Raw genomic sequence first — 12,467 nt, 5'->3', positions numbered from 1 at the left:
CGGAGAAACTGATACAAGTTCCCTGAGATGGCGGCAGCTCATGCCGGCTCGTCGTTACACTGAGAGTTTCAAATTTTGAGAAAACAGGGTCTTCGGTCACATGACTTAACAAAAGTTGCACGCGTGACGCGTCGTCTCTTTCTGCAACTTGCTTCCTATCACTCACCAATGACTCGAGGACTAGAAGACGTGCGCAAAGAGACACTTATCTTTGAAGACGGTGCTCCATGCTTGGATGATGAAGGCAATCCTATTATCATGACTTGTGCCACCGTCAGTTTTCAATGCTTTTCTTTCTGGCTAAAAGCTGACTACTAGCCTCCAGCTTGACCCCGAGAATCTTTCCAAAGACTCTATCGTCATTATGTCCAATAATTCAAATCCCATGGTCATGACACGCGAACAATTGGCTAATATCATTGAGGATTCTGGAACACTTGTACGACCTTGTGGCGCGTGTGGCATAGGCCCGAGGCAAAAAAACGTGAAGGAATTTTCTAAATGTGCGAGCTGTAAGGAGACTTGCTATTGCAGGTGTGTTAGCTTTTTATTCTTGACATTCATTTCCTGACATCGCGTCCACCCTTTACAGTAAAGATTGTCAGCGGTAAGTCTTCGTGTTTGACAGAGTCATGCCTAGCACGAACAGAATCATAGGGCCCATTGGAAGGAACACAAGGCCCTCTGCAAAGAACGTCAATTGTCAATTGCATCCAAGAAGAGACTGGAAGAAGACGCACGGAGAAAGGGAGAGATTTACTATGATCCGGTCACTCTCCAGGGTTGGTACCGAAAGAATCATAGTGCCATTGAATATGCGGTGTGTTCCTTTGCTAGAGAAACACTCTGTTACTCATACTTTTTTCCTCCAACAGGCTTTCCATGCACTCGAGATTTATAAAGGCGCCTCACAGTCCCTGCTCAAAACACATTTCGCCTTCTTTGACTTATCCCAGAATGATAAGACTCCTAACGACATAACAACGGTGACTTTGAAGAATGTAGTTGCTGTGCCTAGGTCCATGATTCCGCTGTCTGAAAACACGGTATCGTCCCAAAGGTGCCCTTCTTGCCGTACCCATTTCCTGACCATTGGCCTTTGTAGAAAGCGCAATGCGAGCGCGCAGTCAAGAATGGGTATATGTGTGTTTACCTCGCTGACCTATCGCACAAGTCGATAGCTCTGGAGATGCATAAAGCGCCGAGGGCAAACTGGAAGAAGCCCGATAAGGAGTGGGTTCTCAATGCAATTCTGAAATGCAACGTAGCGGGAAAAATCTGAGAATTCTGCGCATGTATGTTATAAAATTGTTGAATGTCGAACTGACGCGCTCATAATTTATTTAGACTGCCGAGCTTTGCTTTTCCACCGCTTTGTGAGCTTGATGTTCGAAAATACGACTTACGTTTGATACGAGTTTGTGACAAGGAATTTTATTAGTGGTAACAGAGATCATCAAACGGTCTTGCTGATGCTCTCGTGTAAGATGTATGCGGCGCTTGAGAACGCCGGAAACCGTGATACCTTGCATCATTTTATGCTTGTGCGATCAACGAATCATATCCTAGCGCGCCTTCAGACGCCACGAACAGACAATGTGTAGCGTGATAAACAACAGCCTCCCGTGATTTAATCTTCCCGTTCCGGATACCCTTGTTTTTTCCAGTCACTGCCATGTGTTTCACTCGAGATAACATCTCAGTAGGGCACGAAGAATAGTCAACAAGTTCCACATGCCGGTACCGAATAGTGAACTCATCGTTCGAACTTGATGGATTTGTCCTCTCACATTGAGGGCTGTGCACGACAGCGTCAGCTCGTCGTCGTGTTCATCGCCTTTCGATGGCACGCGAAGTTGACAGGTTGAATTTACTGGATTTTCTGTAATAGACCAAAAGTCCCCCATTGAGCTGTAGGCTTCAGAGGATTCGAATCACAAATCAACCCTGTCTGGTTTTTCTTCGCATCATCCTACTGCCCGACCCTCACCTCATCATGCCATTAAGCGCTCATGCCTGTAGGGGGCTGTGTTCGATCCGTTCACCACACAGCTTCTCCTTGTTTCCAGAAGAGGTGCTTTGAGTCAGCAAAAATTCCTTTTGCCGGTGAACCTGAACCTTGTTCCTCGCTTTGGACATGGAGAAAACAGCACGGCGAGCTGCTGACTCGGTAAACATCTCCACCGCCCGTCAATCTCGTTGTTAGAACAGCAAGCTCGGAACCGAGCCAACAGCACCTTGGAGTTAGAGCTGTTTTAATGCGGTGGGTCTTTTTATGGCCTCTGGGCGTACATAAAAGCCATAACAACAGTCTCTGACAGCTATTCACTTATCCTCCCAACAATCATGTATTCACGCTTCACCGCTTTTCGACGCGACTGGGCTCCTGGATGTCCATGGGCTGCAGGGGAAGTCTGCACTGTCATGGGTTTAGATGATAGCGGATACCTAATGTCATTCTATATGTGCATGGTCAATCGTCGGTCTTTTTTTTCTGTCCTCGTTGCTGCTATACAGGAGCTGACGTCAAGATAGATTATAGCAGCATCGAAAACGGGGTAGGTTCATCCTCGTTAATTTGTACTCATATAATTACAATTGATATTAGCCACCGCATAACCAATTCTGGACGCCTTGCGCGCCGCCGCGCCGATAAAGTCGATGTCTCTTATTGACCTCATTCTTCGGTGTGTTGTTTATGCCAGATATCGATGATGACATTCTCAAATATCCTTTAGTTCTACATGATGAACTCTTTCAACTCACCTCATTTCGGATTTCTTGTCCCATCCCATCATTTTTAACACATCGCATACATAACATGTAGCCTAGATCATCAACAATTACATTCCCACAACACACCCCTCTCTATTTTGATCCCATAACAGTCCTCATATTTGTATCCCATAGTATCGTTCGTCTTCACTGTAAAATACATTTATTTTCTCAGCAAAACCTGCTAAGACTGGCCCAGATAATAAGAACATCAGTTGATAACCACATCCACTCGATCTCCACATATTTATCTTTTCTGAAACATATACCTGAACCGTTTTATCTGCTTTGACTTTCTGATATAATCGGCTTTTCAGGATATTGACTCAGATCGACTCTCAGGCGTTCATGCCCTTACATGGATGTCAATGTGATTGCCGGCGGCAAACCAGTGCCCCCCTTGATCTTGAACCACCAATATGGACTCGGACGGTTGTGCGCTCTCGGCATTTGTGTTCAAAGCACTTACTTCATTCTGCTGTTTCTGAGACGAAAAGTCTGCTGGAACAGTGCAAGCTTTCAGTATGAACCTAGGCTACAAACCTATTACATTTCAGCTGCTCTCCTCGGGCGGCGGATTCTTCTGGTATGGACGCCTAACTCAAAAGCCTCTTGAATAACACAGAAGCTTACTATTTCAACATGGCATCACACCAAGGGTTCAATCACGCCGATTTCACTCAGAGTTTTCATAACAGGCTTGGCACAAAGCAAGTATTTTCCGGGAACCTCGCAGCCTCCTGTTTTTACTGGCATCCTTATTGCTGAATTTTTATAAACCAAATGTAACGCATAGGCAACCTGGAAATGAAGCACCGGTGATGTCCTTTCGTCGGAAATAGTTACACTTGTCGCTCGGTTCAACGCAAAAATATTCGGTTTCGATAACAAATTCTGCCGAAAATGAAGCTAGCGGCGGATGCTAAAAAGCATATATTAGGTATTATATGACTTCGCCGTACAGATGGCATCTCCTTCATTCCCATGACATTTGATGAAACAATAAAGAACAAAATCTCAGCGGCAAAGGATGTGAGGCAGACTATTAATATGAACCCTTTACTCATTTATACTCCCATGTCCCCCGAGAACAGCGCTCTGCTGTACGCGTTGGCGCTAAATCACACCATCTATCACATCAGAACGAGGTAGTTATGGCAATGAGATGCTATGAAAGGAGATAACTATGGTGTCCGTGTTCCGGTTCATGAAATCCTGCTGTTTTCTAACAGTGGATGTTATGAAGGGTATCATATACCCACTCACCTATGCTCGTATCTGTGGTACTAAATCCGTCCACTATGTGAATAGAAGGGCGCTCACGGCATCATTGGAGCGCGGGGCGCGATAAACCTTATCTATCGTTCTTCATCTTCATCAAGTGGGGGCTGCAATGATCACTTCCGGTTTTCTTGTATAATTTCGCGGCGCTGCAACATTGGTCTCTTGTCCAATGCAATATCCTGTGCCGGATTTCCGTTCTATGGCAGCAGTGCATTCGATACCACGCCCTCCGAATGTCCGCGCGGTTCTCAAGTTGAACTATGTTGTGGTCCATCAGTATCACAATTATCACCTGCCTATATTTGAATGGGATATTACAGTAACCATAGTGCAATAGGAATCGTTCTAACGTTTCTTTGCCAGAAGTGATACAGGCGGTCTCTGAGCCCGGGTAAAGCATTTCTTCCGTGGAACAACCCTTTGATGAGATTTATCAGATATCCACAACTGTCCTCCCATTCGAGGTGAAACGCGTTCAAAGTCTCTCTTCTTAAGCAGTGCACCTGTTACCGACCGTCCTTGACCGTGCGTACCGCTATGTATTACGTCCTCCTGCCCATCATTTCGAATCTTGGGGTGAAGTTCATCGTGTGGACTTTACTTGTGCCCCATGAAACCCCGGTTGACTACAGTAAAGATTTTCATCTCGTGCTGTGAATCATAAGTATGAGCCCGTATATTTACCATCTGACTTTCATCTCATAGTCTGTTTTCCCCCATCTTGTCGGGTATATATTATCTTTTCCTTCCATCACGGCAAGGTAAGCCCCATCTGGACCATCATCTGTGCCTTTCTGGAACTGCTAAGGTTAACTATTGCTCCTGCAATTGTGCTGTTCCTCAAATGCTACGCTCAAGGAAGTGTATATTACACCGAGTCTGCCGACAACAGTCTTGTTCCTCTGGAGCCTCCAGTGGAACTCATTTTTCCGATTAGATGTTCCGTAGTATGTGCGCTCTTCTGTCCGTCAACAGCAGCACCGATCCTTATGCACAGACATATTAGGCTCAAACCATGCCAAGAGAAGTGGCACACGGAACTTATCATCAAGATAATCGTAGCTGTCCCTCTCTTACGCAACCCCGACTCCGGCCTAGCAGCTTGGCTTTCTGGACCAGGTAGGGTGACTTTCACCTCAAGCTGAACAGCATATTGGCTATCCTCTACTAAGAAGTTGAATGATCGTGCTTAGATTTAGTGCAGTAGCAGCTTGTTTTGTTCTTTTTGGAACCGATGAAGGAAATATTCTCTAAGAATGTAAGTAGTATAGCAGTACTAGTCAAATTATTCACTGCCTGACCGATATTTTTCTTTAAAGAGTGGCCGTATCTTCAAAGGCCAAGAGGAAAGAGCACCACTAAACATTCAAGTCAATCTATTCCGCCCCGAGCAGCCTGTTTCTGGGATAAGACATGCAACAGAGTGGATCATGTATGAGTTTATCATTAGGAATTTCATGTACAATCGTAGATAAATGGTACTCTACGCTAATGTCAGTTCAATTCTGCATGATTGTATGCATCAAGTTGTTGGTAATTTTGAAGCTGGCGTAGCCAACTCGGTAAATCCCAGAATCCTGAGTTCGGACCTTTACGTTCGAGATAGGTATATGTCTCGCTCATTCAATACATCTATTGCGTGGCTGGGATTGACTATTGAGATACTCGCCACTAAACCTCACCTTCCGAACCGACTTCTCAAAAAAAAAAGTCGCAAGACCGAAGTACCGAAATCGAAGCAGAGGAACATGAAAAGAAACCTATATCAGTTTTTGATGTAGACACGAGTCGAACACCAGATCTCTCTCAAACGAAAATGACATTTACACCTGTGGGTGGTCTGTTCCTACCAAGGCAGCCTTATTAAGCAGTTTCTTCAATGCTGCATAAAGTTCCATTCTGCAAGATTTGATCCCCAGACCTAGAAGCAAAATCAACATCAGGAAATCGCATAATATTGCAGCTACAACTATTACGCCAATAGCTTCAGTATTATGGGTATTTTCCATGTTGTTCATTATACACTGAGGCCTCTTCTATTCTGGGAGCTCTGTAATCCTAGAAATGTTCAGTAAGACCTCGTACAATCTAAACAAACTCACCACCAAGATAACTGTAGATGATAGAGACATTGTTCTGGATTGTTTTATGGTGCAGCCTGTGCAATATTTCTATGGCATAGGCCAGTCTAATCTCAGAGAATGGGGAAATGAATCTTTACCACCAGGATTCATAGACTTCAATATTTTTCCCCTCACTGCCGATTTCCTATTACTTCGCTCGATCCTCACTCTGACACCCTAGGGTTCCAGACATCTAACAATAGGTGGCACAATGCGTTGCTGAATATGAATACTTAATATGTAAAGGACAGTGTGAGCTACACAATGTGGTGGATCCTTATATGAATTACACAAAACTAATTTCAATAAACAGAGCACTGTATGAAGAATCTGCAGCTTACGACGATGACGACTTCCCTTATGAATGGCCTATTCCCAAACTAGACACCATCTTGCTTTCTATCGAAGGTTCTTCTGCGCGATTCAAAATTCAAGGTGGGGATGCAGATGCGGAATGGGCCAGTCTCGTTCCAGGCGACGGGCATCTTCATCTCGGTGACCGACAGCGTCCTTTTACCCTGCGAATGTTCCGTCAGCTGCAGTGCCTCAACATTCTTCGCAAAGGCATTCTCGAAACTTATCGCTCACTGTCTGAATTACTTACGACAAATCGTAACCTGCCATTCCGACACCTCGCTTGAGTCAGCGACGGGTCGTAATGTGGAAGTCCATCCGGACGCTTATGTATGTAATGACTAGGAGGTTGTTTATCGAGAGGCAGAGCAGAACCAGCGCGACTTTGAAGAGAATCGGCGGCGTCAGGACAAGAATCATTGTCTCGCGTTAGATTATGACTCTAGTTCTACTTCGTCAATATAACAAAGCACGAGCCTCTGAAATTTATACATAATGCTAAGATTCATCATAACAGTTACTCAAGTACTCAAGGACCATATAAATTCATAAAATTTACATTGAAAGCCGATAACCAAATCCTAAAACGAATAAATCCCAGGACCCTCAGCTTCACAGACTAAGGCATAGCGGGAACTATTCCGTACCAAAAATATCTCCAGTCTTAAGCTTCGTCGACTTCATCCGAAGTCCTGTACAGTATCAAGGCTACCGATGGCTGTGGAGGCGCACTCCGTGCTACTACGATCTTGATTTATCAAGCTGGATACAATTAGTGAACTCAAGTACTTACCACCTGCTACTGTGTCAGGCTTGGATTGACTTGGAGCGCAGAGTGACGACGTAGGCAGGAATGTAGCCACAAAAGTCATCTGAATTAAGAGGATGGGAATAACCGCATTCATTTTTCACTGACGTTGGTGGTATGCGGGAAGGGTGGTAGATTGTGCTGCTTGGAACTTCGAAGATACGAGCCTATATACTGTCTGAGTCGGCTGTTATCGGTTGTCACTTACAAACATAAACTAGAATACATTGACAGGACTTAACAACGGCGGCATAAGTATTACAACCCGGCCTACATCATGATCAGATTAGGGCTACTCAAACGTTATCATGGATGGCAGACCGAGAATTATTTATGCGCTAGTAATGGTACAGGACTTATTCCTGACGCCTGGTCCGATAAGTTTCGATACTTCCCCTTGATATCGGGCCGTCTTGATATCACCATCATGATGATTCCTCGACCAAACTTCTGGGGTCTCAGCCACTTCCATTACCGATCATTCGATCATGATAACCAGAGATTCTATGCCCGAGACACATGAGTAGCGGCTGGGTATCAAGGAGCCACGTAGTCATCTTAAAAGAACATTTCTGGTTCTCTCGGATTTAGATACCGTCACCAGAATGTCCTTCTTTAACTTCCAAATTGTTTCCCCTACTTTTCTGACCAGTCTGTCCTTATAATTGAATTATATCATTGAGATTAAATCTCTTATTTCAGGTATTCAGCTCGATGAGATCGTCGCGATTTCTGTTCGAACTTATGACACCAGTGAGTTATGAGCTCAAATAAAAGGCCCATGATCTTTATATATGATCTTCCTTTCAGACCCCACTATCCGTGCAATGACTGGCGGAAACAAGACTTTGTACGATCCTTTTTTAAGATCCGTAAACCGGGAACTGCTACTCGAAGGCAAGGTATGGCTCGCTGTTTCGGAGGGTAAGATCCTTGGAGTTCTTGGAGGCTTCGGTCCGGGGACATTTCTTTGGGCAACATCGGTTTCTCTTGGACCAAATATGTCATAGATGGTCATTTGCTCACGGTTTCACATTGCATGCTTAGAGAGGAGTAAAGCGCCTTAGGATTCAACAATGCCTATGCTCGCCTTACGGAAGAAACAAAATATTGGTGGCAGAATATTGTACGTTTTTGAACCAGGTAATCTTCGGCATTCACTCAAGATGGGTTTCCTATTAGTATGGGCCGCAGATCAAGGAATTCATGGATAACGCTCTTGGGGAAACCGTCTGTGGAGCTCCGTCTGGATCTCTAAGAAATTTGACGCACATTTTAAGGCAGATCTTGATGGATGGATGACACCACTGTTGGCGGATGATCCGCCATGTTCAAAGAAATGGCCCAACAGGTGAGTCTTGAATATCGTAGCCATTTTCTGTTCTCCAGGCTTAGAACGCCCCTTAGGCAATACAAGATAAGGCTATCATGATAGTGGGTGCAGACAGCGATCTCAACATAAATACATGCTGGTGTTCCAAGTCAATCGAGAGGTGATGAAGAAGGTAGAGAGAGAACCCACCATTTCAAAATCGTTCCATATTATATTGCCCAAACAGTACATGTCAAGAGGGAATGGACTGATTTTAGCATTGTGATTGGCACAGATCTCAGCAAATTCTGAGGCAGATCTGTCACCTGCAGTGATGGAGATGTTGAATGGGAGCCGGACCAGAAGAGTCGACAATATCCAAATGTATTTGAAACAGTCCCGCCGCCCTTCCCAACTACGTTTCTCAACCATTGAACGGCCTGGCGGCGCATACATCGAGAATTTCTTTGTAAGAAACAGACTGGAAGGCAGCTGCTGTGGATATACCTGGCGTTATGTCCAATGAACCAGTCTCAGCGAACGGCCATGGTGGTGCGTAGCCTCATTCCCTGCTGATATACTAGTTACTGATGTTTCTAGCAGCGCGTCCTTTCGTTTGCAACAGGACGAGTGAAAACTTAGACTAACAAGGCCGATCTCATGGTCGGGGCGATCAATCAACGATAAAATCACAATGTGGTGTATCAGCCAGTGCTACCCAGAATGACTCGGTGATGCCACACTACTTCTTTCCACTATGATTCGCAGGATAGCGCTATCCATTTCAGCCGCCATCCTCGACTATCTAAAAGCTGCCTATCTTCACACTCTCCGTCTTTCTTCCCTGTGCGCTGCATTCATATCTGCCTTGAAGCCCACGTCAAAGTTGTGATAACGTCATCGTTTATCCCTCTTGTCTCCATGGTTTTGGATCTGAGCAGACAAGCAGGCGAAGGAGGATTTGTTCTGAGCGACGATAGAAGAGATGAATCTGCTTTCCGAACCAAAGAGAAGCAGGGGGTGGTGTTCAATGATCTCGGGAAGGAATCAGTGGTTGACGGAAGGGCGCATGTTCGTTACGAGCAAAACACTGCCTGTTTGTCGACGTGACTGTCTTTTCATGTCTCCATATCGTTCTTGGTGATGACAACACAGAGCGGAAAGATTTATCCATCTGGCATGATGACCGGTGGAGCAGGTTGAGCAAGTTTCGAGACGTATGAGGTTGTCGCGCAGGAGGAGAAACATCTAGCGCTAAGGAGCAGGTCCAGTTGGAGGGCTCCCAACTTGATACTGCACAGATGCAGCTATGTGGTGCCGCCTGGTTATCCTCTGAAACTCGGCAATAAGACCCTTCGCAGTGTGAGCGACTCGGTCTGTTATGACGTCCGCATTCTGACTCTGCGCATCCTGGGCGATCTATTGGTGGTGTATTGTCCATACCCGGCTTACAGGGCATCGGTGGGATGTCAAGCCTGCATGAACAGAAAAAAATATTGCTTACGTACAGATCGGAGTTGTTCGGCAAAAGGGCCTGGATCTTTCGTTCCTCTGGTATCCTCCTGAACTGGCCATAGTAGGTCATTGTTATTATTGTTCTTTGCTTAACGATATGATGGTACAGATATCCTCTTCCTCCAAGTCTCCCGGATAAATGAGAATTCAACGAGGTGACGAACGTCATAGACCACACGACTCTTCGATGGGAGTTGCTTCGCTCAATAGACACCCACAACACCTTCAGAATCTATGTATGCTATTCAGTGCCACTTTCGAATGCTCTGGCCCATGTCCTCAATAGTCCTGCGCTTGTTTACGTTCCACGAGTTCCTTTTCCCTTATGCTAGGTTAGTTCTTTGTCTCAGTCGTGTTAATTGCGTCATTGACGATTCAAATTTGACAGACAACATCTCACATTTTCTCCGTCCGTTTTACATTTTTGCATAATGATGGCCCTGCGTCCCCGGGTTCATCCCCTATTTGGAAGAATTGTCGCCACTAGGTTCAGTCTGCCACCTAATAACATTGGCTTTCCTGCGCAAATCCGGACAAAGACAACAGAGCAAATAAAGATTAACAAGAGGCCGAATCACTCTCTGTTTAACTCTTCAACTATGCTCACGTTTCCCAATTTCTGTCAGCCTGGACTCTACAGAGTCTACCCCACATTGTCTAGCTCCTCAGCAGACTATTTTTTCGCTGCTAATGCCTCTCTTCCAGCGGGGACCACAAATGTATGGTCTTGGGATGCCTGCATGTCGCAGAGCCCTCCCTATCTCAGCGACTTGGTTAACGATTTCGAGGGCGTTCAGGAGATCGTTCGGTCAGAAGATCGTGTTCACGTGTTAGGATTCCGTCTCCAACATGTCGGAGAACTGGTAGGCATTCTTGGCAGCCTCCCCGGATTTCAGCGCGTCGAGCGATTGAGTCTCGGGCAGCTGTACTTCGATGAGAATCCCTCTATGGCTGCCTTAACGCAGGCATTCCGAGATTCGTGCCTTGGGAGGATCAGGGAGCTCACGCTGCAGCTCTTCAACGGGGCTGCAGTAGAGTTCCCCGCTCCCGTCATCATAGCGCTGCTTGCGCACTGTAGTCATCTCAAGCATGTCCACTTTCGAGGGTACGGAGCCTTCTACGGCAATTACAGCAGTTTTGGGAGCTCTGAGATGTGGAAACAGTGGCTCTTTCATTCACGCGGTAGACCCTACGCCGTCGTGAGTGAGCGCAGGATCAAGACGATCAGCTTCGAAGGTATAGGCTGCCAGCGTATGGAGGATGTGCTGGCTTTCATGGTCAGCGGTGATTCCCCATTCGATATTGAAGGACTTCAGTGTCTTTCCATTCCCTGCGTCATGGACTACGACAAGCCCTCCTCCGAGCTTTGCGCTATCCTGGAGCGAATCCTAGCAAGGGCCCGTGAGCACATCGAGGAGCTTCGGCTGTGTTTTTCTCTAAGCAATGACTGTGAGTCAGACCAACTATTATCCGATCGATGCTACATTTCTGATCTCCAATTTCAGTAATTCCTCTACCGTGCCTTCGGACGCTAGGGCTCTACGTCAGGAGGAAGGCCGAACATGGCACGGAACTACTGCGTTGGACGGCCGAGAACTTGGCAAATGAGACTATGGCGCCCTCCATCGAGGTCGGCTTTGCGTTCCCGAAGCTGAGGTGGACCTGGCAGGATGAGCTTCGACAACACCGCGCCGAAGATATGGGCATCGTGGCTCTTGCTGACCTGAGTAAGGACAGGCATAGTGTCGATAACGAGAAATACAGGGAGTTGTTGGTTCTTTTGTCGTCGTTCGACAGCATGGATGGTGTCATGGCTTCTCGAGTCGCGCAGGGAGTGGTGAACGAACTGAAAATTGTTGGGCCCCGTCGAGACGAGTCTGGTTTGAATTGGGACGAGAAGCTGCGGGGTGCCCTGTTCCCTCGGTCCGAGGATCGATTGAAAACTTGCCGGGCTACGTCGGGTCTGTACTGTTGATGGACGAGTATGAGAATATCATGCAGCGTAACACAAAGCGGCGGTTATCTTGTGGGCTCTTAGGTGCGGGCTGCATATTTAGAGAAAGTGTAATCCTTTCCGAAGAATTTTTTAACAACGATATTTCTTCCAGAGTCCCAGGCTAGATTCGCGAATTAAGGCAATTGGCCTGCGGTGGCATCCGTAGCCGAAATTGACCATCCTATGGTGTACACGGAACTCTGGCAGCGAATTCGAAGCACTCAAGTTTTCCGGAGAGAGGAAAAAGGTCTGAAAAAATCCGGAATCTTGCAGATCCTCGCTATAACTGTTCAGAATAAA

General features: G+C 46.1%; 4 protein-coding genes across 4 annotated transcripts; all 4 read left to right on the top strand.

The window, feature by feature from the left end:
* Positions 1–155: 155 nt before the first annotated feature.
* Positions 156–1,462, top strand: BT62DRAFT_972461 (uncharacterized protein). Its single transcript, XM_043189074.1, has 7 exons — positions 156–273; positions 326–534; positions 593–607; positions 658–820; positions 876–1,046; positions 1,106–1,295; positions 1,348–1,462. The coding sequence occupies exons 1-6, from the start codon at positions 169–171 to the stop codon at positions 1,280–1,282; spliced, it is 840 nt and encodes a 279-aa protein (XP_043036979.1). The 5' UTR covers positions 156–168; the 3' UTR covers positions 1,283–1,295; positions 1,348–1,462.
* A 3,134-nt stretch (positions 1,463–4,596) lies between these two features.
* On the top strand, positions 4,597–6,823 carry BT62DRAFT_1009292 (uncharacterized protein; the record flags this gene model as incomplete). The annotated part of the gene is made up of 3 exons (XM_043177530.1): positions 4,597–4,707; positions 4,765–4,820; positions 6,496–6,823. 3 exons carry the CDS (start codon positions 4,597–4,599, stop codon positions 6,821–6,823), a joined length of 495 nt encoding a protein of 164 aa, XP_043036978.1.
* A 1,067-nt stretch (positions 6,824–7,890) lies between these two features.
* Positions 7,891–10,122, top strand: BT62DRAFT_1078539 (uncharacterized protein). Its single transcript, XM_043179395.1, has 10 exons — positions 7,891–7,995; positions 8,047–8,097; positions 8,155–8,268; positions 8,412–8,470; positions 8,527–8,574; positions 8,625–8,695; positions 9,054–9,125; positions 9,188–9,208; positions 9,260–9,286; positions 9,430–10,122. Exons 1-10 carry the CDS (start codon positions 7,950–7,952, stop codon positions 9,764–9,766), a joined length of 846 nt encoding a protein of 281 aa, XP_043036977.1. The 5' UTR covers positions 7,891–7,949; the 3' UTR covers positions 9,767–10,122.
* Positions 10,123–11,006: 884 nt separating this feature from the next.
* Positions 11,007–12,148, top strand: BT62DRAFT_935101 (uncharacterized protein; the record flags this gene model as incomplete). Its single annotated transcript, XM_043186859.1, has 2 exons — positions 11,007–11,620; positions 11,677–12,148. The coding sequence occupies exons 1-2, from the start codon at positions 11,119–11,121 to the stop codon at positions 12,144–12,146; spliced, it is 972 nt and encodes a 323-aa protein (XP_043036976.1). The 5' UTR covers positions 11,007–11,118.
* Positions 12,149–12,467: the final 319 nt, after the last annotated feature.

Source organism: Guyanagaster necrorhizus (genome assembly GCF_019112545.1).
Source record: "Guyanagaster necrorhizus MCA 3950 unplaced genomic scaffold BT62scaffold_23, whole genome shotgun sequence".
In the NCBI taxonomy this organism is placed as follows: Eukaryota; Fungi; Basidiomycota; class Agaricomycetes; order Agaricales; family Physalacriaceae; genus Guyanagaster; species Guyanagaster necrorhizus.
The sequence above is the reverse complement of the archived record's forward strand: the minus strand, read 5'-3'. Positions and strand labels throughout refer to the sequence as shown.

What these genes read in the sequence shown, in the direction of transcription:
- BT62DRAFT_1078539 (XM_043179395.1), top strand. Translation starts at nt 7,950, where the DNA reads ATGTCCTTCTTTAACTTCCAAATTGTTTCCCCTACTTTTCTGACCA. An exon ending in TGTTCGAACTTATGACACCA is followed by an intron (nt 8,098 to 8,154) that starts GTGAGTTATGAG and finishes TCTTCCTTTCAG; the next exon opens with ACCCCACTATCCGTGCAATG. An exon ending in ATAACGCTCTTGGGGAAACC is followed by an intron (nt 8,575 to 8,624) that starts GTCTGTGGAGCT and finishes GCACATTTTAAG; the next exon opens with GCAGATCTTGATGGATGGAT.
- BT62DRAFT_972461 (XM_043189074.1), top strand. Translation starts at nt 169, where the DNA reads ATGACTCGAGGACTAGAAGACGTGCGCAAAGAGACACTTATCTTTGAA. An exon ending in ATAGTGCCATTGAATATGCG is followed by an intron (nt 821 to 875) that starts GTGTGTTCCTTT and finishes TTCCTCCAACAG; the next exon opens with GCTTTCCATGCACTCGAGAT. An exon ending in TTCCGCTGTCTGAAAACACG is followed by an intron (nt 1,047 to 1,105) that starts GTATCGTCCCAA and finishes TGGCCTTTGTAG; the next exon opens with AAAGCGCAATGCGAGCGCGC.